This window comes from Phalacrocorax aristotelis, chromosome 4 (assembly GCF_949628215.1).
Source record: "Phalacrocorax aristotelis chromosome 4, bGulAri2.1, whole genome shotgun sequence".
NCBI classification, from domain to species: Eukaryota; Metazoa; Chordata; class Aves; order Suliformes; family Phalacrocoracidae; genus Phalacrocorax; species Phalacrocorax aristotelis.
In genome coordinates, this window is record NC_134279.1 from 54,895,307 (window position 1) to 54,920,511 (window position 25,205).

Consider the following 25,205-nt stretch of genomic DNA (forward strand, 5'->3'; position numbering starts at 1 on the left):
TCTCAATTATTTAGTAGTACATTTGTGTAACTTTATTTCTGTGTTTATTTTAATTGTTAGCGAGAATCTAATGATAGTCTGTTTTAACGGAATTTCTTTGATTCTTTAGAGAGGGCTGCTAGACAATATTGACCTTCTGGTGTTTGAGATGAAATCCATGGCTTTTTTTTGAAGTGTTTTGCACTGCCAAATTAGCCCAAAGAAGCCTGAGTGCCATTAGTGTGGTAAATAGCATGGCAATTTTTGTTCTTTTGATGTCACTCTAGACTGTCCCAAATGTCCCACAGCTGAAGTGGAGTAAGACAGTTTTGACCCCGGTGCCCTATTGATCTTCTGTGGATGAGGTAGTTGTCTGCAAAGGACTGCTTCAATATGGAGAGTTTAAACTAGAACTGAAATCCTTGGAACTGAGAAAACAGAAAAGCAACTCATGGTTGCTTCCCTGTTTATGTTCTTCCTGAAAGAAACTTCTACTTTCCTATAATACCTCCTACTACTCACTTAACATGCATTTCTTTTGACACTTAAACTGTGTGTTTCATGTCATCCTTTGTACAAGAAGACATTTGTCCTAAGCTGAATAAATGGCAAATATTTTAATAAAAAGGTGAAAATTAAATGAGAACAAATGAAAGAGGTGATCAGAACTCTTTGGTTTTTCAGGAATGTCCATATACTACCCTCAAGTCAGGAAAGCGCTAGATAGCATTCTTAGGCATTTGGACAAAGAAGTTGGAAGGCCCATGTGCATGACTAGTGTGCAGATGTCTAATAAAGAACCTGAAGACATGATTACGTATGTACTGAACTACAATATTTTCACTGTCACAGTTACATTGTATTATTTTTGTGCTATAATGTTGCACATGCCATCATTAATGGATTACAGTTGTTGGCTTTTTACTTGACTATTAAATGAACGCTAATTTCATTAAGGATAAGAATTTTTGTTACCTCCTTAGTTTTGACATGAAATGGAAAATATTTGTGGTGTACTGAAGTAGATTTTCCTGTTTTGTTGGTTATAAACTGTTTTTCGTAGGGGTGAGAGAAAACCTAAGATAGATTTGTTCAGAACTTGTATTGCTGCTATCCCAAGACTGATTCCAGATGGCATGAGCAGGACTGACCTCATTGAATTGCTTGCAAGGTAAATGAAATTCTGCTCTTAGTGGATGTTCATTTTTAAATGCTGTTTGTCTAAGAGTTTGTCAGCGCACTATGTTGTGCAAGTCCGCTGCGTACGGAATCAGTTCTTCCTATTCCTGCAGTTGGTCAAGTATTACAGGACAGAGTAGCAGGAGGTAAATTTATCCTGAAGGTCTTGCACTTGTTTTTAGAGAGAATTTTTTTAAAAGTAGGAATTTATTTCTGTTGCTTTGTTTTCTGAACTTGTCTTACCTTTTTATTACTACTATCATACTTTTTTTTCCCCTTTTTTCTTTTTTTTTTTTTTCCTATTGCTAATACTGTAAATTATCATAAAGGCAATTTTGTTTGACATTACCAAAATGTGAGGTAGGCACTTCCGGGAAACTTTTTTTCTTGTTCTCTACTAATCCTGCTTCCTTCTTCCATTTTTTTGATCCAACACTGCCCATATTCTTCCATCTCTTATCTCAGTTTAAATTGAATGTGCCTTATCAGTATTGATAAGTAGTTGAGACAACTGGACAGCCAGGTGTTTGCAGGTGGGTAAACTGAGCATTCAGTGAGAACATGTAGTTGTGGTACATGCAGACAGTCTTTACGTATTACTAGAGTGATAAACCTTCCTCTTTTTAATTTTTTTATTTTTAATACAACATTGGTCTTGGTGCAGAAATACAGGATAGCTTTTAGCTTTGATATTATAAATTTATTTACATAAAATGTGTTGAGTTACATATATCAAAAGTTAGTAATAATGTAGAGAATAAGATTTTTCTAAGACTTTTGTCTTCAGTGTCAAAAATCACATAAAAGTCATGAAGTATGAAGTAATAATACAGTACTGGATATGTTTTTTCTACCATAGTGGGCTGAGACATATTTTTAAGTATATATGCAAAGGGTGTTTGTGCGAGTTTTTTCTCTTATCCAAAGTAAAGCTGCTTTATCTCCAAAAATAATCAATTCTTTTCAATATTAATTTGAAGAAAACAACCTGTACATCAGAGGGTGGCTGCCTACTGAGCTTAAAGGTGGTTGCTCAGATGCATGCAAAGATGCCCCTGTATGAAAGACTTGACCATCTCTCTTGAAAATTATTTGTTTGTGATGTTTTGTGAAATCTGGCATTACTTTGCTGATGCAGTAGCACCTTCTGTTAGTAGCCAGATTCAGGTGTATTCAGTGCAGAAAATGCATCTATGTGGAAGTATTCTACATCTTACAGTAAACAAGGAAGAGTTGACACCAAACTTTAATTTATAGAAGCTGGTTAAGAGTATGCCAATCTAGGGTGATGATACTGGTATTTTTTCTAAACAGGCTGACAATTCATATGGATGAAGAACTTCGTGCCTTGGCTTTCAATACTCTCCAAGCATTAATGCTTGATTTTCCAGATTGGCGGGAAGATGTTCTTTCAGGATTTGTATATTTTATTGTGCGTGAAGTGACCGATGTGCACCCAACGCTTCTTGACAATGCAGTAAAAATGTTAGTGCAGCTCATAAATCAGTGGAAACAAGCAGCCCAAATGCACAATAAAAACCAAGATTCTCAGGTATTTCTTAATAAAGTCCTTCGATGTTAAAACGTGGTTTGAATCTCTGTAAAATTTTATTAGTAGGCTTTATTGGATTTGTTAAGTAATAAAATTTCAGCTTACTGTCTTACAGTGCTTGAAGATTTTTAGACCTATTATTTTAAATCAGCATTTATGCCAAAAAAATTAATTTAATATTGTTAAGTATTCCCTAAGCACTAATTCTTGGCTGCGTTTTTTCAGACATCAGAAGTCATCATGTGTAACTGGAAATATATGAAATAGAAGTGGTTAAACAGTAGACATAGAAAATAAAGCACAATTTTTTACAAGCAAACAGAAAGGATTCAAATAATTTAATTTTATACAATCCTATATAAACAAGTATTTATTTTTAATTTTGCCCTCACTGCATCATTCTTGTAAGAAAGTGAAATAAGAAGGTTTCTTCTGATACTTGTTTGGACTGAATTCAGAGAGATACTAAAAAAATAAAGTGGCTGATATTATGCCATTCTCATAATGCAATATTTGACTAGTAGCCAAAAAAGATCTAAATACCTTATGATTAATTCTGCCGTCACCCATAATGGAACTATAGCTTGGTTGTCTTTACTTTTTTTCTTAATTTGCTTAACTTCTGTGATCTTTTTCTTAGCGTGGCATATCCAATGGGGCTGCCCATACCCTTCCTCTGGAGAGGACCCTTTATTCCAGTGTATTTCATGTGGTGGAAGGCTTTGCTTTAGTCATCCTTTGCAGCACAAGGCCGGCCACCAGGAGATTAGCTGTCAGTGTTCTCAGAGAAGTAAGGGCCTTGTTCACACTTTTAGAGATTTCTAAGGTAAGAGTCCATGACCCATTCTTGTGACTGCCTGATGAAACTGCGTTTCTTTTTACTTTCTTTGAGCTTTTTATGCTTGTGTTTTGTCTTTTGTAGAGTGATGACGAGTTGGCTATAGATGTAATGGACAGGCTAAGTGCTACTATCCTGGAGAGTTTCATACATCTCACTGGGGCTGACCAGGTAGGAGAGTTATTCTGTTAAATTGGATGTAAGATGAGGTAATTCTGCAAAAATTGTATATATTTAAAATTATAGTCTCACTATGTTCATGCGAACTTTATCAACAATTTATCACCTTAAAAAAACCCAAACCAACCAACACAAACAAACAAAAACAACAAAAAAGCCTGAGGAATGTTGTGAGGCTGACACCACCATTGTACACTTTCTGATCAACAGTGTGTCTTTATAACCACCATATACACACAGACAGCTGTATCTGAATGGTTTCTTCTCATCTTGCTCATAGATTATGATTCCTTTGAAGCAGAGAGCACTGTTTTCTGCAGCAATACAGTGTCTAGCAGTCAACGTGTCCTTTATCCATGACGAAAGCTGTAATAACTATCAATGACTATCAGCTGGATTCCATATTGATATATTTATCATTAACTCTTAAGTATCAACGAGAAGCTTTTCTGATTTTAGATTTAGGAAGCAGGTTGGAATTAGTAAAGCTTTGAGAGTCCTGAATCTTTTGGAAGAATTAAGTCATCATGAGTGAAGGGGCATTTTTATAGAATTTGCTCTTTCCTGCTATCCAGTTCCTTCCCAATCAGCATGTTTATATAACTGTCTACATTAGGAACTTCTGTTAAAAAAACCATAAATAAGTAATGTGTTCTGCCTATTCTGAATGTGGTTTCGACAGTGATACTTTATTAGATATTAAACAATTCAGAGATTGTTGTTTAATATACGTGGATATTGAATATTGCCTGGTTCTCTTTTTTTTTTTTTTTATGCACACAGACTACTTTACTGTACTGTCCCAGTTCAATAGACCTACAAACTCTGGCTGACTGGAATTCCTCCCCAATCAGCCACCAGTTTGATGTGGTCAGTCCATCACATATATGGATATTTGCACATGTGACTCAAGGCCAAGATCCATGGATTATAAGCCTCTCAAGTTTTATGAAACAGGAAAATCTTCCAAAACACTGCCCAACAGCTGTAAGCTATGCATGGACATTTGCTTATACCAGACTCCAACTGCTGTCTCCACAAGTGGATATAAAGTAAGTTAATTTTTAAAGTAAATACAATATATTATATTGAGTATTCTTTCAAGATTTATCATTGTAATGTCATCATATTTCAGTGAGGTGACATACGCACTGTTAATATTTTCCTGTGGGTTTAATTCAGCTTTATATAACAAAATTTAAAGCAGTTTTATCTGGAGAAAAGGTATCTGCTGTAAAGATTAATTAATTCATGCCTTTGGCCATATGGTAGTTCAACAGATTTGGCTATAAAAGCATATGTTATCGATGTACAGGTGTATTCTGAAAAATTTTTCGAGAGTTTCCATGTTAACAATTTTGGAAGCAATGGCATGTACATAATTGAAAAATAAATCAGTAGAAAAACAAAGGGAAACCTGGTAAGCCTTACTGACTATACTGAGCTTTATTTTATTTTATTTTAATAGCAGCCCTATCAATGCAAAGAAAGTGAATGCTACTACAAGCAGTGACTCCTATATTGGGCTCTGGAGAAACTACCTGATTCTTTGCTGCAGTGCAGCATCTTCTTCAAACTCCTCCACCTCCACAGGCTCTGTGAGATGTTCCCCTCCTGAGACGCTGGCGTCTACTCCTGACAGTGGTTATAGCATTGATTCAAGAGTAGGTGGTTCTAATGCTTACTGTAAATAAGTCTGCATTTTATTGGAAGAAGAAACACCTGAGGCTTATAATAACTATCAGGATTCTTAAACACTTGGTATACATTTCTGTTTCATTTGTTTAGTGTTTCGTTTGCTTCTCCCAATCCATGCTGTAGAGGTGTTTCTGCTTACGTTTTTTTAACATAAAATCTAATCATGTCATGAAAATGTTAACCCAATCTCCAAGTCTTATCTAGTGGTAATAAGGAGAAACCATCAAAGTTCTTTGTTTGGTTGGGTTTTATTTTGGTTTGGGGGGGAACTTTTTTGTGTGTGTGTGTCAGTAGACTTCTGCAATTCTGAGCAAATACCTCTCACTTCCATAACTGAAGCAGTGACTTATTCAGGCATGATGTATCTTGTTATATTTTTCCCAACCACAGACAGTTTTCTCTCTGTCTTGCTTCACATCACCTGCAGAGTTTTTTTTTTTTCCTTTTTGCTTCTTCTTTGCTTCTTTTTGTCTTTCTCCTTTCTGGCTTCCTGTAGAAGGTACAGTAGAGGTTGAAGATAACTCGTGGAGTATGCAGCAGATTTTTGGCAGAAGCAGCCTATTCCACTTGTTTGTTTCCAAGATTCTTTCCCTGAATCTGAGAAACTGTAGACTGAAAGTTTTGTTCTCTTTGCAAGCTGCAATGGAGTCTAAGGAGCTGGACACCAGAAGTCTGCTTCTTCTCCCTAAGGCAGGCAGATACACTAAACATGCAAAGCATCTGTTTATCATGTTGAGCCATTCATTGTCACTTGACAATGAAAATTCAATTATACAAGGAATGGAGAAGTAGTTAATACTACTTTATTATTTCAGAAAGTCTTTTTCCATGTCAAAGATGAAAAAATTCCTCTTTATCATATCACTGATCAGTGTGAGAAGACTATAAAATTACAACAGATGTTTTAATGTCACACCACCTTATTGTTTAGTAACTGCTTCATTCTTTTTATTCTGGTTTTCTTAGATCATTGGCATTCCATCCCCTTCCTCCCTGTTTAAGCACATAGTTCCAATGATGCGCTCTGAGAGCATGGAAATTACAGAATCCCTTGTGCTGGGACTTGGCAGGACCAACCCAGGAGCTTTTAGGTAACTGTTGTGTTTCATCTGTTTTTAAGCTAATCGATGACAAAGCTGTGGAATCAGAGTTCAGAAAAAAAGGTTTTCTATTTTTTCTTTTAAAAATTTTTTAAAAGCTGTGAAAACTGGTTACCATTGTCTTTTCTAGCATTTAGTGGTGTGATAAAGTTTATTAGAGGTTGAAATAATTTTATATAGAGGTCATGTCTGCATAAAGAAGAAGAAGGTAGTTGAAAAAATAAACAGTGACTTTTATTGATATTAAAGGCTGCCCTTATATCAAAGAACAGTCTGTGTGGACTATTAACATTTGACATGTTAATTACAATCATGTTTGTAAGAGCTACTAAACTATTCTATTAGTATTGCCAGCAAACATATGTTTCTGAGCTCTTTTTGTGTAGGAGATTCATGATAACTATTCTAAAAAGAGGTTTTTGGATCAAGCTGAAAAAAAAATAGTTACAACCATTTTCTGACTAATGCTGAAGCTTCTGAAATTTGTGGCTCGTCCCTCTCCCTCCTTTTTCTCTTTATTTTTCTGAGTAAACTTCTTGTGACTTCATAACTAATACACTTTTCTCATATGTTGTACCAGTGACAAGTCCATGTGGATTAGTTTGGGTGCTGGTAACTGTGATCTACTGTAGCAGAATTAAACCTGTGCCAAATCACTTGTTCTGTCAATTTGAAACTTGCTTTTGATATGTCTGAATTAACAATAGCACAGGAGGTAGCACAGGAGGTGGAAAAACGTGTCACACTCCAACAGATCTAAAGCAGAGGTGGTAGTTACTATGTTAATAAATATTAAAGTAAAACCAGTTTGGTTTTACTTTAGTATTTTATCTGCATAGAATCATACTAGTGATCTCCTTCCCCTTTCCCTGTCCACTTTTGGAGTCATAAGAGAGTCTCAGTTTGGCAGAAGGAACTGAGTAGTAATGAAGAATGGGGAGCTTCTCAACAGATAGGGAGTGTAACCACAGCATCTGAGTATGTTGCTTTTCAGTTTTCATAGAGACTAGCCTGACTTCTGTCAGCAGAATGTTATTAGCCTTAAAGAAGCAATCTTTATTAACAACTAAATGCATCATGACAACTGAAAAAGCATTGTATGATAAGCTGCCAACATGCTTTTTTTCCTCCTAATAGTATCTATTTGCACCATAAGGCTTTGTTAAGCCCTGAATATGAAAATAAATGAAAATAATCTGTAACAGAAATACGCCATAATACTTGATGAATGCAAATTTAGTGGTAATTGTCGAGGTGTCCATGTCGTGGTCTGTCTTTAAATTGCGAAAGTATCTTTCTAAGAAAAATATTTTTTTCAATGCTGATTTATTTCAGAAAGCTACAGGTAAAGAAGGAAAACCTGAGGGTGTTCTTAGTTATATTGTAACACTAGTTGCTGCAAAACATCTTTCAGTTGAGATTTTAATTTAATGGTTGTTTTTAACCTTTTAATTATTTTAATTCAGGGAACTAATAGAAGAATTACATCCTATAATTAAGGAAGCACTTGAAAGAAGGCCAGAGGTAATTAGATATTTTCCACTATATTCAATACACAGTTTTAACTACCTTCTCACAAATGGTAAAAAAGAAATGTTAGTTATGTTCTTTAATTTCTGCATCTAAAAACTGTCAGTATACCAGGTAAAAAGGTGAGATGTTACCTTTTTAAATGACTGTGAGGTGTTTACACTAGAAGAGCTTCGTGTTTGTTTTTGAGCTCTGAGTTATTCCTGTATCAAAAGAGATTTGTTTCAAATGATGAAAAAAATATTGTAACCTTTCCCATATTCTTTTAATTCCTTTTACATAGTTGTTACTTCGTTGTATCATCAGTAACATGCCCACAATTAGTAGTACCTAAGAGAGAGAATTGAGTTCTACTGTCTACTAACTTGGTTTATATTTTTTTAAAATTAAAAAGGTGGTAAGCTCACCTGACTGACTGCTGAGTAAAGTTTTCTGATGGAGAGCATGTTTTACAGCAGGGTTTAGAAGCCTCAGTAGGTATTCATAGAAAGAACAATCTCTGCAAACACAAACTGAGAGGTGATTACTCAGTATTTTTTGTGGTAACTGTCATATTCTTATCAGTAACAAATTTGTAATTAAGTACAGATGATGGAAACGTCTGTTTCAAAATGTTGCTGGGCTATAGCATGTTTTGTCAAATATGCATTTGGTATTTGTTCTTCACCTCATTGTTTTATATGTTTCACTTTGTGACAGGAGACTGATAAAAATGTATTATTTTGATAATATGTGTAATAGCAAACCTAGTATATCTTGGATTTGGAACAGGGAAAAATTTTGTTCATTGTCTGGTTTATAAAATTGCTTGGAATTTTGGTAACTCATCCTAAAAGGTTGGCACCTCTGATAATTGATGCCAGCTGTAGTACAAATATAATAATGCTTTTATATGCCACGCTGGTTTTATGCTTAGTTTTTCCTCTGCTTTGTTTAATGTTGTGTTTCCTCTGTTGAATAGAACATGAAACGGCGCAGGCGTCGGGATATTTTACGAGTACAACTAGTACGAATATTTGAACTGTTGGCAGATGCTGGTGTCATTAGTCACAGGTAGGGGCAGCACTGACAAGATGTTGTTTATGCTTCTGAATTAAGTCACCAGTATTCTTGTGACCCATTATAGCATACAAAATTCTTGAGTGAGTTTTAGTATACAACTAAATAAAGAGACATGGTTTTAAAAAACTTGGAATTTCGCCGGCTTTCTAACGCCTCTCTCCCTCCCCCATACTTTTTGTCACAGTGGTCTGTGTTTTAAAATGCTACTATTCCCCAGGACATTGCTTTGAACAGGCAATGTGTCATGTTCCTTTTTGTTTGTGTATGTTCAGATATTGCACCACTTATTCGAAACAGAATACGCAAGTTACAACTATTCTGTAATCAGTCTGGAATTCTTCCCCATCTGAAGTCCTGATGCTAGTCACCGTGTCCTGTGCAGAGAAGTCTACTGCTCATTAATATTGGACCTCTTTCTTTCTGAGGCAGAATGTTAGCTGGGTTGGGATTTTTTCTCAGTTTACCCTACTTGTGAGGGACAGTTTGAAAATTCTGGCATATGTTTCAGAAGCCTCTTGAAATTTCTCTTCTATGCAGGTGGAATTGTATAAGAGCGAGCAGGCTAGAGATGGTTAGGCCAGCATCTCCGATTCAGTTAGACAGTGATACTTAAATATTTATTTGTCAACCTTAGCAATGTAATCAGTGTGAAATTCTCAATCTTTAAGCAAGCTACTACGGTTTATTTCATAAAGTTGCCTCAGAAGCATTGCAAAATGCATTTCTTCCTTTTGGGATGATGATTTTTGAGTGCTGCTGTAAAAATCGTACTCTCCCTGTTTATCTTCTGAGGTACTGACTGGTGTTTAATTAGGGTATGTAAAATATCTCCTAACCACAGTCTGCACCCTGGATTTTGTCAGCTTTTCTCTTTGAGGCCAGTCTGACTCTGGGGTGGAAGCTAACAAGCAATTACAGGCTACCTCAAACCTCCTCATCTTGACTTTGATACGTAAAGCATACTTTTTAGTTGTCTTCAGTACAAATGTGGAAGGATGGTGGAGAGGGCTGAGAGGAAAGGAATCACGCTTGTAACAATGTTTTTTTCAAAGGAGGGCAGGTTTGAATCACACGCAGTCTTTAATCGCCTTGGTTTAGTATTGACACCTCATCAGATGCTAAAGCAAAGAAGGTGGGAAATGAATATATAAAATTAATGAATTGCTGTCATCTGCTGATAGTCAATAGCATGTTATGAAGAACTGAACATCTTGTCTGACTCCCAAATATCAGTATGTAATATAGATGTCAATAGTCAGGTAGTAATTATTTTTTTTCTCATTTGCAAATTGCATGGGTTTGGTGCGGGGAGGGGTTGGGTGTTTGGGGTTTTTTATTATTATTTTTAACAGTTGTGCACAGTATAAGAACTAATTCTGTGGGAGGATGACTGACTTCTGATGGTGAGGTTTGATTATTAGTTTGCTTTCACTGGAGCTTTTTATTTAACACTGAAATAGAAGCTGGGGGAAGAAATTATTTTAAATATTTGCAGTGATGAGGTTGTAGGGTTTTTTAAAGAGAAAAAAATAAGGGTTGTTTTCAGAAATCATTGTATGTATTTACCATACTACTTGATTTGTTTTTATTTTATTTTAAAGTGCAAGCGGAGGCCTTGATAATGAAACACATTCCCTCAACAACACTTTACTTGAGTATGTTGATTTAACGAGACAACTCCTAGAAGCAGAAAATGAAAAGGATTCTGATACATTGAAAGATATACGATGCCATTTTAGTGCCTTAGTGGCAAATATAATTCAAAATGTTCCAGGTATGTAAAAACGCTTTAACTTCTGATTACTGCCTTTAATATGCAGTACATTTAAAAAAAAAACAAACAAACAAACAAAAAAGCCAAACAAACATTAAACAAACAAAAATCCACTTTTTCTCTGAAGTTTCAGGATACTGTTTCAAAAATAATATATGCCATCAGTTTTGTGTATAACTTCAGAGCATGAGTTTTTAAGAGGGATTTTTGTTACTGTTTGGAAGCATACAAGTAATTTTCTTATTTAGCAAAAGTCTTGTTGGTTGGCAGTGCATTTAAATTTTCTAGACTAATAAATAGCTTGTTCTTGCACACTAGCAGTGTTAAACTGGAAAACAGTAAACCTACATCCAGCTATTATGATGTTGAAATAATGTGTCTTTACATTGATTTTTCCTTTTATATTGGTTGGGTCTGTTTCTGTTTTACATACTTTATCTTAAAGAATGATAAGAGGAGTGTGTCTGTGTGCTTTTTTTATAGTACACCAGAGGAGAAGTGTCTTTCCACAGCAGAGTCTACGCCACAGTCTATTTATGTTGTTCAGTCATTGGGCAGGTCCTTTTAGTATCATGTTTACTCCCCTGGACAGATACAGTGATAGGAACACGCGAATAAACAGACACCAATACTGTGCATTAAAGGTATTTTAGCACTTTTTAAATTTTGGAAATAGATTTTGTTGGCTTTTCTAATGCAAATTTAACATTCAGGCTTTTTGGATATGGTTTTCACGTTCTTGTTGCCACTCATGACTTAGTTCTTCTCTTCTGCCTACATGAAAATTTATGATAGTTTGGCTGTTTGCATATTGTAAACTATCACACTTGCTATAGAAATTTCTTAAAATTACTACTCAGTGTTCACTTCCTGTGACTTTAGTCCTCAGATGCCTGAGGAGGAAGGCTTTCATGTAAAAGTACACTAACGATCAAACTGACATATTAACTCTTACATATGTCAGCATTTCAGTATTGACAGTTCCTTGTATTTGGGAGTTGAGAAAAATAAGTTTTGATAATTTCTTGAATAACATGTTAAACAGTTTTTTATTAGCCTTAGTCTTCCTTCCTTGACTGAATAGAAGTTAGTTTTCTGATATTTTAATGGACTTGTTAAAAGCACTTCCTGTATCTGAGTTATTAAAATGTAGTGTTTTTCAATTACTTTCTAAAGGCTATGTCTGCTGTACTGTGTTGTGGCCCTGTTGCAGATAATGTCGGGCTCTCATCTGATGGCTATTTATACAAATGGCTGGATAATATTTTGGATTCACAAGATAAAAAGGTAATACATGCAATGTCAGCATTGTTTTGCAACTATTAGTGCCTTCAACATATGCTTTAATGAGTTTTGTGGTCAGATTGGCTTAAATGCTTTAGAGAGGCGTAAGTTCAAAGCTGTTTTAGTAGGGCATATTTTTGCACAGTCCTTAATATCTGTATTTACCCTGTTGAGGAAGCAGTCCCTAATCGCAGTCTAAGAATAGGCAAAACAGAATAGAAAAGGAAAGGGTAAGGGGTGAAACACTGTGTACTGTTTATATACTGATCAGTTAGGTTAAGTTGTAGTAATAAGCCGATCTTCCAGAAATTCAAAATCTCATCTCCTTTAAACTTAAATTCTTGTGAGACTGTAGAGTCCATTGTGGGTCTTGTGGAGTTATGAAGGGCAAGCTTTACATCTAAAAAGTAAGGCAAGCTTTAGATCTAAAAGATAGGGCCTCCATTGCACTAATAGTATGACTACATAAAAATACAGCTCCAGTGGGCTACTTTGATTCAAGAGAACACACAAGTCTCCATGTAGATTGATCCCTTATATCCCATTGGAATTCCTGCATATATTTAAGAGCTTTTCTGTATCTGATGCTTTCAGGTCAGCGTTCAGCTTGTAGTAAGTGAAAATATAAAGGAATATAAAGGAAAAAAATTAGTAGACCTGTCTTGTTATTTGCTTCAATAATTTATGACTGCGTGTGCAAGTTGAACATTAAACAGTTTGATAGAATTACCTGTTGTTATTTTAGAGCTGTGGTCTCATTGTTTTTAGATGGAACAAATTTCGTGTATTGCAGGTTTGGATATTTTTTAAAAATTAAATATCTATTTCCCTATTTTATGCCATTTTTGTAAGTTGGTCTTTTTTTTTTCTACATTTATAAATAGATATTGGTTCTTTTCTGCAATGCAGGTTCACCAGCTAGGCTGTGAGGCAGTCATGCTGCTCTTGGAACTAAACCCTGACCAGAGTAACCTCATGTACTGGGCCGTAGACCGGTGTTACACAGGTTCCAAGCGGGTGGCAGCTGGCTGTTTTAAAGCCATAGCCAGCGTGTTCCAAAACAGGTACTACAGCATTTTTCAAAACTTTAAAATTTTCATTTTTGAAGTGTGCTTTCATGTAGAACTGGGTTTTTTTTTCCTCCCCCAGAGAGAAAAGATCACTCCTGTTTTGTGTGTATGTGTTACCACAGAAACTTTTCAAAATGTTATGTTATCCCATACTATATCCCCTGTAAATTAAACTTTAATAAATTCAAATTTTAAAAAGCTGAATGTAATTTTACTTATTTCACACTCGCAATTTTTCCCTAGGGATTACCAGTGTGATACAGTGACCCTCCTGAATCTGATACTATTTAAAGCAGCTGATTCTACTAGGGCTATCTATGAAGTTGCTATGCAACTATTACAGGTTTGTAAGCTAATTTTGATTAATTTTTTTCTTTTAAAATAAGAATTGTCCCTGCGCATTTTTAAAAAAATCTGTTGTTATTTGTTGTCCCCTCAGTAATGAAATGTAATGGTTTGGGTTTTTTTAATCTCTATTTTAGTGCATAGTTAGGCCAGGTCCTTACTTGGCACAAATAGGCTTCAGTGAAGTGTGTCTGTTTTCATGAACTAAGCACTCAGGACTTGTTTTTTCGTAACATCTGCTTTTCAAGAGACAAAACTTAAATGAAGATTCTTCTGGTTCAGTCTCCATCTGTCCAAAAGCACCTCAGAGAGAAGCGTATTGCTTCCTGTCCCTTTACTCTGTCTGCTAGGGTAGCAGTCAGTTTCTGATTTTTTGCATAATACCAAACATTTTTTCATCCATTCCTGTGCAGAGACGATAGTGAAAATCTTGTTACTTTACTTCTGTATATTCCTTTCCAAGGTCATTTAGGGGTAAGCTTAATCTTACAGGAATCATTAGTGTTTAAAAATAATTGAAAAAAAAAAAATCTATGCTGCTTGTGGCTCAGGCTACAAGTCTTTGAGGTTTTTTCAAAGTTTTTTTTGTCAGCTAAATTCAACAGTGAAGTGTGCACTGCAGTCACACCCCTGTTTATACATCAGCAGTAACACCACCCTTCCTTTCAGCCCCATCTATCTTCTCAAGTGAACACCACTGCTTAAGATCAGCCAACACTGAGTTTTAAAGTATCAAAGTGCTTTAGCCTCCTACTGCGTCTCTGCCACATCAAAGACTACATTGCTCCTACCCATGTCTCGTGAGCAGAAATTGATACTGTTTGGAAATGCAAGTGTTCAATAGTGTTTCATGTTTTCTTGTAGAGAAATTTATATTTAATGCAGTATTTTGTGAAAGCAGATTTCTGAAAGTTATTGCTAGAAACTCATCAAGTAGAGTGAGTCTTAGCTAGTCTTCTATGAAATTACCACAGTGTTAGTGAATCCTGTAGATGTATGGAGACCTGCATAGGTAGGAAACATTAAATGAGAGTAGATACGTGAATTTAAAAGGTGATTTTATATAAAGATTTCCATTGTAGCTGTATACTTAGCTTCAAATTCTGAACATTGCTGTTGCAGATCTTGGAACCAAAGATGTTCCGTTATGCTCACAAACTGGAAGTTCAGCGGACAGATGGGGTTTTGGGTCAGCCTTCTCCTTTACCACATCTGTATTCTGTGTCGTATTATCAACTGTCAGAAGAATTAGCAAGGACTTATCCTGAACTAACACTTGCTATCTTCTCAGGTATGGTTTTAAAACAACAAAAAACTTTGTTGGGTCAAAAGTGTTGTACAAAATGTGCAATTCTTATTTTTCAACAAATATTTTATATGTAATCCACATTTTCACATGTTCTAGGTTTTCAGTTCCCTCCCTCAGTTAGAGGAAAAGATATATATGCATATACTAATATTTTTCCTTCAACATACTGTTTGTCTTCAATTAGCTCTACAGAAGACTGCGGACTTTATCATTATGAAGTAGTGCTAGTCAGCTAAACAAAAAAAATTATGTCTGTATCAGCATTGCTTTATATCAGTATGACCTATTGAGCTCATGGTTGTTGTTACCAAAACAATTCTCATTATTGATTTGCAATTCATGTATGTACCTAATTTTTGAATGACAGAAGTAAGTCAGAGAATCCAAACGGCTCACCCAGCTGGGAGACAGGTGATGCTGCATTATCTTCTGCCATGGATGAACAATATTGAGTTGGTAGACTTGAAACCTTTGCCAACCATTCGTCGGCAAGATGAAGATGAAGATGATTCTTTGAAAGACAGAGAGATAATGGTGAACAGTAGACGATGGCTACGAGGAGAAGGCTGGGGATCACCGCAGGCTACAGCTATGGTTCTGAACAACCTGATGTATATGACCGCAAAGGTAAAACTAATTACTTAGGTGGTCCATCTTCTAGTAGATTGGTGTGTTAGGGGTGCAAGAAAGTACTGTTCAGAAACACTGTACTAGCAAACTTTCAAAAGTTATTGTTCATATTTGTTGAGTTGCTTATGTGTACCCAAACTATACAATATAGTTTTGAGGTGTTACAAGAAACATGTAATTTAATGTTATAGTAATTGTTATGTATAGTAACAGTATATAACTGTTGTTCAGCAATATAGATGTCTAGCTGGATACGTAATACCAAGTCACCTGTATACCTGTAATCTCAGAGTGGAGTTCTGGAACTGCTGGTGTTGCCAGAGGCTGACAGACCCTCCCCTCCTTCCTGTATAGCTACTTCCAACAGAGAAAAAGTACTGGCCATGTGCGGACTCCTGCCAATTCTTGAAATCTTTGAGTCCTACTGATGAGAGAACAAGTTTTAAGCTAGTTAAAAACTCTTGGCAGCCTGTGGTCTATGGAATTTTCTTCAGGATTGTCAGCAACTGGGAGAATGGGTCTCTGCTAAGATTAGATAGCTTTTTTATTTATATGTATGTAAATATATAAAATTAGAAATCATTTCACATACAAATAAATATTTGTATACTTATGTATAAAGGTATATATTATATATATAAGATATATACAATATGTACAAATATGTTTAGATATATTTTTTTATATTTACAGCTATAAAAGAAGATTCTTTTTTCTAGAATATGTCTGTAAAGATGAATATATGTGAAAGCTTCATTCTGGAATGTTAAAAATGCAACAGCTTCTTCCAGGATTTATGTCTCCTTTTTCCGGAGCCTGTCCCCCTTGGTCAACACAGATCACTTGCAAATACAATGTTTTCTACTGGTTTTCAGGACAGATATTTATTTTGTTTTCTAGTATGGTGATGAAGTGGCTTGGTCAGAGATAGAAAATGTCTGGACTACTTTGGCAGACAGCTGGCCAAAGAACCTGAAAATAATTTTGCACTTCTTGATCAGTATCTGTGGAGTGAACAGTGAACCCAGCCTTTTGCCTTATGTGAGTATGTGACATGTCTCTCCTTAGTGCTACTGATATTTTAAAAATGAGTCATGTGTCTAGCAGCAAATGACCAAACTAAAAAATGTGAGGTAGGATTTCTAGTATCAAAATCTCCAACTGCATAATAGCGTCACCCCGTATTTTATGACCTCAAAATACTATGAACTAATCAAATTCAGTTCTTTTGTCTGAATTACTTTCGACACCTCTGTCAAAATTTCAGTATCAGTTTCAGTTAAACCTGGCATTCATGGAATGGGCTTGAGAAAGCAAATAAGTCAGAGGATATTGCACCTTAAAGATAGCTGAGGCTTCATTAAGACAACTTACAATTTAATCAGCATGGCAAGTCAGAAACAGTCCACTAGCTGTTTACCAGTTACGAGCTGTCAAAAATGAGGGTATACTAGGTGGGCCATAGACCTTATTTAGTGAGTAAATTAGGAAAAACAGAAAAGGCTAACTAAAATATCTACACCTGTCATAGCATTTTTTTGTTCCTTTGTCATAAAAATGAAACTTGAGTTTGCTAAATTTAGATTAATTTTATTAGGACTGTACACTGAACAGCTCCTTTCCATGATAAAATGCAAATCTACTGTAGCCATTGGTCTCTGTTTTTTAGGAAGAATTAAGGTAGTTCCCTAAGTAGTATTTTCATTAGAAAACTATTACAGGTTTTGCCACTAGTCAAAAAAACTAGATCTGAAGTAAACAGTCAGGATCTGTAATACTATTAAGTTCTTACTAAGGACAGCTTAAGTTCTTCATTGATTGGTTTTCATTGCAAATCAGGAAATCCAGCTTAATGTTGCAGCCCAAAATCTTTGCGCATATAGTTTGAACAAGGTGACAAAGTAATTCCACAAGAAAAATGCCCTGGATCACTTGCTTACCATTTATCTCAAAAGAATGAAAAGAAATCATTGAGCAGTAGTGACTCAAGAAAATGTCATAAGAAAAAAAATATGGACTTATTGATGTCTAGAGTAATCACTGACTAGCAGCCATCTGCTGCTGCTTAGCAAAGGCCAGGATTATTTTGCTGAAGTAAGATGTAGTGGAGAGTCCTAATTACTATATGCTTAATAAAATATTGCTATAGTTAGGTGTTTATTCTTACTGGAGTATATAAAGACCTCAAGCATTTTGGGAATTGAATGTTTTTTTTCCCATGCTATAATTTAGGATAGTCCTTAAAAACAGACACATAATACAATAAAATTGCGGACCTGTCATGCCATGTAGGGACAGTGTGATTTTTCTTCAATACTTGGTCATGTGAGAACCAAAAACCCACCCCAAGCCCCCTCAAAACCAATTTTATTTTTGTCAAAGCATATGTGAGGACACTACGGAATAGCATGAGGGAAAATACGATACCTGCTGGAAAAGAAATACTGTAGAACACAACTGTGAAGTATCAAAAAGAAGTGGTATCAGCAGATATTCACTCCAATGTTGATCTCAGACGTTGCTAAAAGCTTTGTAGGAAACTCAACTCAGAAGACTTACTTTTCTACTCTTGTGATATGTTTCCAATGCTTGCTGCTGTTGACAGCTGTGAAAGCAATTTTGTTTGCTTTTAGAACTAGTTTCAGTTTAGAACTAAGTTTCAGGTATTCTTGTTTGCAGAGCAGGTAGATGTTGATTCTAACAAGTTGCAGTATTCATATCTCTTTATTTTCTTTTTTTTTAATCAAGTCACTGCAATAGGATTTTTGTTTATGTACATACTATTTTATATACATATACTTGTTTTTGATGACAGGTAAAGAAAGTTATTGTTTATTTGGGTAGAGATAAAACAATGCAACTACTAGAAGAGCTGGTGAGTGAACTTCAGCTTACAGATCCTGTCAGTTCAGGGGTCACCCATATGGATAATCCACCATATTACCGCATTACATCCAGTTACAAAATCCCCTCTGTCACTTCAGGTGAGAATTTATTAACTTAAACTTTTATTCTTGTCAATGAGAAACATGCTATTATCAATCAGGTGTAGTATTGGAGTTAATCTGTAAATAATCAATAGGAATACAGAGTTCTGTTTCTAAAAAATAAACTAAGGTACAAAGTTTGTTTTGCAGCATCTGCAGTTTTTGGTGTACCCGGAGTTCTTATTGAAGAACATCTGATAGGTTCACAAGGAATAGATTTGTATTACTGTATGTGTTAGACTATGTCTGTGTTCAGATCCTGCACTGTTTACCCTCACTATATCACTATGACAATTCATTCAAACAACTGGGAAACTTAGATAATTTTAAATTTGTGTAAGTTGTTACATTGTAAGTTCTGCTACAGATACAATCTGCATCAGTAGGAATTTATTCAAGAGGATTTAAGTGAATTTACTTAGGAGGATTTATTTAGAAATAGTTAACAACTAACAATAGATCAATCATTTAAAAAAACCCCACTGAAAATATAACAAATGTCTATCTCATGCTTCAATCCAAGAACGTGCTGATAAACGTGGGGAAAAGCTGTCTGGTTTTGGTGAAGCATCTTTCAAAGTGAGCCACAAAAGGCACGGATGGGAGGGTATCTGAGCAAGAGCTTAGCTTTTGTGCTGCAAAGCCATCAGTGTTGTGAAGCAGCCTAGACCTATCATGTAGGGATTATCTGCATCACAAGGTGGATGTATTGACACTTGTTTGTGAAAGTTTAAAAAGTATGGAAAAAAAAAAAGGGGGTGGGGGGGGCTCTTGCACTTCAGCGTAATTGAGAGTAGCAAAGTCTGTGGGGAGGGCGCAAAATTATTTCCAATTGTGGTAACGTATTCAGTGTGATGCTTGCAGGTTTCTCTTAAAAATAAACTGATACAAGCTTCACTGCAGGCTGTTAGGTTTTGATCTCTGAACTGTTTGTGGTTTGAATTAACTGAATTAACTGCATACTGAAGTCCAGCTGCATTTTACAGATTACCATGAGGTATAGCATACAGGAAAGAAAGAATTAGGTCTCTAGATCATGCTTGAATGCCAAGGCTTTCTACTTAATTTACATTGAAGACTCAGAGATTCCTGGAATGGATTCTTTTGAAATTTTCCAGTTAGTGAAATTATGGTAGCAGCTCAGAATCTTTTAGTCTTAAACAACAGTTTTTTTCTTGCATGTGAAAGTAATTTCTATGGCTCAGTTCGTATTTATGCCAGTGGCTGTAGTGTAAACCTGGTTAGGGCTCTCGGCATGGATGAGTAAATAAGGGTCATCATGTAGCACTTAAGACTGCTTTTCTTTTGTATTGACCAATCTTTTTCTTTGCCCATAATTCACAGGTACCACTTCTAGTAGCAATACAATGGTAGCTCCCACAGATGGCAACCCTGACAGTAAACATGTAAAGGACAATATTGAAGAGAAGTAAGTATCTCCTCAAAGAGCACTTTTTAGTTGAATTACAGGAATTCCTGGTAGGGACTAAAAATACTTCCATCTCAATGGCTCCAGGTATGTCTACATTGCAGGAAATAGATGACTAAGTTTTACAAGTTTTAAGCAACAGAACTGGAATACTATTTGGGATTAACAGTAGCAACCTCAATTGTAATTTGAACTCAAAAAAGCTGTAGAGGAAACTGAGTAAATTAAGGGACCCTAATTAATTTCTTCGAATTAATTAATTTATTTTGGAGAAATGCACCAGACAGTGGTACCAGCGTGAGGGTGGTGAAAAGCATGTAGCTGGCATGGACTTAGTCAGGGTGTGGACTCCAAGCTCAGTGGTAACTGATGTGCGGGCACGCTCTCATTTTGTGTTAAATATGAGGTAGCTAACGTTAAAATGAAAAGGGAGTAGGGATTCTATAGTTACCATGAGAAAAAGTGTGCACAGAAGTGCACGCATGCCGTTACTGTAGAGTAGCTACTATGTGGTAAATTCACAAAGCAGTTTATTTTGTGACGACTTGTTTGAGAGCCTTAGTAATTATGTTTCCAACAGAATTTCCCAGTTGGGCACTTTTTTCTTCCCTAGCATAATTATGTCAATATAGTTAGATTAATAAATGTATTGATAGAGACAACCCCAGTATTTCAATTAAATTGAGAGAAGGGCTGTGTGAAAATAAATCACAGAAGACTCTGGAATCTGAGGTGTCATTCAGAACTCAGCCTAGCAAGGCACAGACGAGTGTTTGGCTGCTGTGGGGGCTGGAGCTGAAGAAACTTGTAGAATAGTGAAAGCAGTTTTGAAAGTCTCTGCAAGTTTTGGCATATGCTGTAGGGTTGTCTAACACCTCCCCAGGGCATATACTTTTTGATAAGATACACCGTGTACATCTTGAACTTAGCAGGAGAAGAGAATTTTAGAAACTTATGTAGAAATGGCTTGGAAATTGTGCTTTTAGCACTCTCATTTCTCTGATTTCTTTATGGTTTATCAGATAAACAAGGTGGGATCTTGGACTGTGTATATGTGTATGTCTGTGCCAGATCAAATAGGGTTTTAATTATTGTGTTCAAGAGTGAGAAGAACTTACTTATGTATATGGTAACAAATATTTTAAGGTACTTAAATGTTAATGAAAGTGATCTAACAGAAATGTAATTTGGAGTGGATTATCTCCTTGAATCCCCTTAACTAGCATTGCTACAGGAGGTATGTCTTACACAGCTGAGATGCTTTGACATCATATTGAGTGTCCTTCTAGTATGAAATATTTTTGCATAACAGTTTTGTTGAAATACAGTTTTACTGAGAGACCCTGATTAATTTTTGTCACAGAACATTAGTTACCAACTCTATTTGTTCCTACAGTTATGTACATCTAGACATCTACAGCGGGTTGAACAGTAACTTAAACCGCCAGCACCACAGACTAGAATCTCGCTACAGCAGCAGCTCTGGAGGATCATATGAAGAGGAAAAAAGTAATATTTTAAAATATTTCTATGGATAGAAAACAAAATTTTCACAAGTTAATAGTTTTGCTGAAGGTTGTGGAATGTGAGGAAATAGGCATGTATTGTCCGTGTTTTTTGCACTGACATTGTGCAAAAAAATATGGGGTTTTTACATTCCTCGGTCTTAGTACTGCTATTGAAGTCTAGCATACATTTGATTACAATACAATGTGCAATGAAGATAATATGCTTTCTTTCCTTCCCTTGTCCTCTGGCATGAGTTGTGAGTGCTTTCCCAAATGAAGCAGTTTTACTCTATATTCTTTGTCAGTACCAACACCATAGGTAGATAGATGGTTAGGAAGAAAAAACAGGAGGGAGATTGGCAGAAGGAAAATCAGATTAATGAGGAAAAAGGTAATCGAAAAGAAGTTAAAAAAAACCCAGAAAATTTGAAGTAATTGTGCTTTTAAGTGATGGCACTCCTTGGCCTGTTTTAAAAAAAAAAAAAGGGTACAAAACTTCCTGAGAAGCCATAGCAAAGGAAAATATAGAAGGGGAAAAGGATCTTGTGTCCCTTTAATTTTCAAGCTTGTTCTGAAAATGTTTTGGGTTATTTTTGTTATCTATGGTCAGGTTTTTTTCTGAGGTGCAGAGGTAAAGAAAAGAGTAGAAATCTCTCCTAAAACTCCGTATACTTTTGGAGACTTTTTTTTAACAGAGGCTTATTAACCGAGGCTGCTTTTGTACCAGTGTCTAAGATACAAAATCATTGTGACAATGCTAGGGAAAGCTAAACAGGCAAAAATGAGGACAGTGGTCAGACAGTAAATGATGCGTTACATTAGTGGGTTCTGTATGCTTTGTTAGAGTACTTGTTTGACTGAAACTCTTGTTCCAGCTAACAAGCTGTTGGTAATTCAAATGACTTTGTACTTTAACCCTGCGTAGGATTATCAGATAGATTTCCGTCTGATCCAGATCACAATAGTGCTGTCACAGACTATCTTCTTAGGTTCCACTCAATTTTACTACCAGTTAAGTTGTTTGGGTATGGTACAGCAGATGATACAGCACTGCCTTTTCCTTACCTTCTTTCTGCTACTGAACAACGATGTAAATTTCTGCATTTTGAGCATTGCATGTCAGTATGGAACCTAGTGTGTCCCATGCTGTATTGAAACAGCAGAGTCCATCAGGATGTCCTTATGCACCCCTTAATGACTGATTCTGTGCAGACCATAAAGGTGAGACTGAATCTGTGGTTTGTATTGCCTCTTTCAAGAAAGTGGAACACAATGTTCTCTATGGAGCTAGTTGTAAAGGCTGGGCATGCTGATGCAGATCTGCTAAGCTTTTGGTCAGTAGCAGGTTGGTGGACCTCCTGGGCAGCCAGTGTGTTTGTTACTGCTTGGCTGGGTGATGGCCGATATTACAGTTGTGATCGTTTTCATCTTTGTTTGCTACTTGTGATAGCAACGCTGAGTATCCTGAAGCAGATAAATTCACATGTTCCATCAGTAAGACATTTGTCACTTCCAGGCAAGAAGGTGATAATGAGCTGATACATGTGTGAACTGCTGAAACTTCTGCAGCTATACTTCCAAAAGGACAACTGGTAGAATCACTGAAGCAGTGAACTGTTGAGGCAGTCTCTTTATTTCCTTCTAGCCTTAACTGATCATTCTGAAGCCAAAGATGTCTCATTTAAAAACAGAAAAATATTTGGGATGTGTAACACAGTATACTCTCATACCAAATAGCTGATGTGTTTCTTCCACTTTTGAAGCTTGTTTAATGAAAAACTAAATGTCTTTCTGTGTTTTCATGACAAATTTACTGACCTTCTTAGCAGTGACTTTTGCCAAGCAGTGGGATTGGGCTATGCTGCTGTAAAACTAGCAAGTTCTGAGTTACCCCATATAACAGGCCAGCCTTATCTGACACGTAGAATTGGTGGATTTTTGCTAGCAAGACCTATAAAGAGGTGCTCTTGAGAAATACTTCCTTAGCCTGTAATAAAATGCAACTCTTCAAAATGAGTTCAGTATGGTCTTGGGACCCAGCCTTAACTCCTTATGTGACATGAGGCTTGAAGATCGAAGAAATTATATTAGATCACTTTGCCTTTTTTTCCTTATGTGCATCCATGTTCCCTGTGTGCATCCATCACTTTTATGGGCTTGTTGAAGAAAATCTTACTGTTTTGAGCGTGGCTTGTGTAGAATCATCTTTATGCTAAAAGAAATAACCTCTTTTCTTTTTGCTTTTGTTTTGAGGTTTTTTTTGCCTTTTTTTAAACTGTGTCCAACTACCACTGTTTACGGCTGGTTCCCCCTTCCCCCCCCGCCCCAGATCTCAGCTTTTTCAAGAACTTAAAAATATTTCTTAAGAAGATTATATAATACAGAAACTTTTTTCCCCCCCCCCCGGTTTAATTATCTATTGTATTAGGTGATTCAATGCCTCTGTATTCAAACTGGCGGTTGAAGGTGATGGAGCACAATCAAGGAGAGCCTCTACCTTTTCCACCTACTGGAGGTTGCTGGTCACCATTAGTGGATTACTTGCCTGAAACTTCTCCTCCGGGCATGTCTCTTCACAGGTAACTGTTGTAACAATGCTGATGGCAGTTCATTACATTTTAATTTGTGTTGCACAAATATAGTAATTTAAAGATAGGAGATTAAAGATAGTAGATAAAGACAGTAAATTTATTTTCTGCAGTTCTACTCACAGGTCTAGAAGTTTAAGATTTCTAAGACTTTTAATTTGTATTACTAAAGTTTTTCTATCTTTTCCCTTAATACAACTTTGTGGATGTTTATAGACTCAGAGTACTAGTTGGTAGTATATTAAGCTATTTGCAGCTCTTCATAAAGTACATACATTATGTTCTTCTAACAGATTATTTTTTTTATTTTTTAGATGCAACATAGCAGTGATCCTTTTAACTGACTTGATAGTTGACCACAGCGTAAAGGTGGAGTGGGGAGGATACTTGCATCTTTTGCTTCATGCAATTTTTATAGGTAACTAAATTCTCAAAGAAATATTTCTAGCTTAGGATTTGTAGCTATTCGTATAACTGTTCTTAAATATTTACTATTTACAATATTTTAAAAGATTCAACTCAATATCTTTCAGCTTGATTAATAGGAATATAATTAAGAGGGTTTTGGAGCCATTTGAAGGCACTTTCTGTTCGAGCCACTTATACCTCTTTCTCCTTGGAGAAGACACAGTGAAATACAAATTTTTTTCTTTCTGTTTCTCTGTGTAGTAATTTTCATGCAGAGCATATCTCTAAGTTCTTACTGTTACGTGAGAAGCAGAAGGATGTATTAATGTTAGTTAAACTGTATGCTTTTGGTTTTATATTGAAACACTGCAAAACCATCACTTTACTGATTTATATACCTATTATTTGGTAAAATATAACAGACCGGTTTGAATACTGAGATGTTTTTAATAATTGAATTCAGTGTGCCCTTTGAATTTAATAAAGTTCTTCTATTTTCCTTTTGTATTAGGTTTTGACCACTGTCACCCTGAGGTCTATGAGCATTGTAAACGATTGCTTTTGCATCTGTTGATAGTTATGGGATCTGGCAGTAATGTCCAGTCTGTTGCTTCTGTCCTACTCAGAAACAGAGAGTTCAATGAGTCCAGGGTGCTTACTGTCAAACAAACTACCCATTTAGATTATACTTTCACAGGTATGCTTTAGATATGTTAAGTGTTGCTTGTTAAAATGACATGGAAAGTGATCTTTTC

The 25,205-nt window shown here is 35.9% G+C and overlaps 1 protein-coding gene across 13 annotated transcripts in view; it reads left to right on the forward strand.

Annotated features, from left to right (window-relative positions):
• The window catches only part of FRYL (FRY like transcription coactivator), a 172,822-nt gene that overhangs the window by 103,209 nt on the left and 44,408 nt on the right, over positions 1-25,205 (forward strand). For 12 of the 13 annotated variants that reach the window (XM_075091496.1, XM_075091497.1, XM_075091494.1 and 9 more), the window contains 24 exons: positions 664-796; positions 1,043-1,150; positions 2,473-2,710; positions 3,351-3,536; positions 3,633-3,719; positions 4,512-4,780; positions 5,197-5,392; positions 6,393-6,517; positions 7,993-8,050; positions 9,018-9,109; positions 10,720-10,892; positions 11,376-11,536; positions 12,069-12,179; positions 13,086-13,240; positions 13,490-13,589; positions 14,714-14,882; positions 15,268-15,527; positions 16,431-16,571; positions 18,346-18,514; positions 19,862-19,946; positions 21,343-21,455; positions 23,883-24,033; positions 24,357-24,460; positions 24,962-25,147. In XM_075091496.1, the coding sequence (XP_074947597.1) occupies positions 664-796; positions 1,043-1,150; positions 2,473-2,710; positions 3,351-3,536; positions 3,633-3,719; positions 4,512-4,780; positions 5,197-5,392; positions 6,393-6,517; positions 7,993-8,050; positions 9,018-9,109; positions 10,720-10,892; positions 11,376-11,536; positions 12,069-12,179; positions 13,086-13,240; positions 13,490-13,589; positions 14,714-14,882; positions 15,268-15,527; positions 16,431-16,571; positions 18,346-18,514; positions 19,862-19,946; positions 21,343-21,455; positions 23,883-24,033; positions 24,357-24,460; positions 24,962-25,147 (3,570 nt within the window). Of the gene's footprint in view, positions 1-323; positions 345-663; positions 797-1,042; positions 1,151-2,472; positions 2,711-3,350; positions 3,537-3,632; positions 3,720-4,511; positions 4,781-5,196; positions 5,393-6,392; positions 6,518-7,992; positions 8,051-9,017; positions 9,110-10,719; positions 10,893-11,375; positions 11,537-12,068; positions 12,180-13,085; positions 13,241-13,489; positions 13,590-14,713; positions 14,883-15,267; positions 15,528-16,430; positions 16,572-18,345; positions 18,515-19,861; positions 19,947-21,342; positions 21,456-23,882; positions 24,034-24,356; positions 24,461-24,961; positions 25,148-25,205 lie in introns of those variants that run through there. The other variant, XM_075091500.1, reaches the window with a different exon arrangement.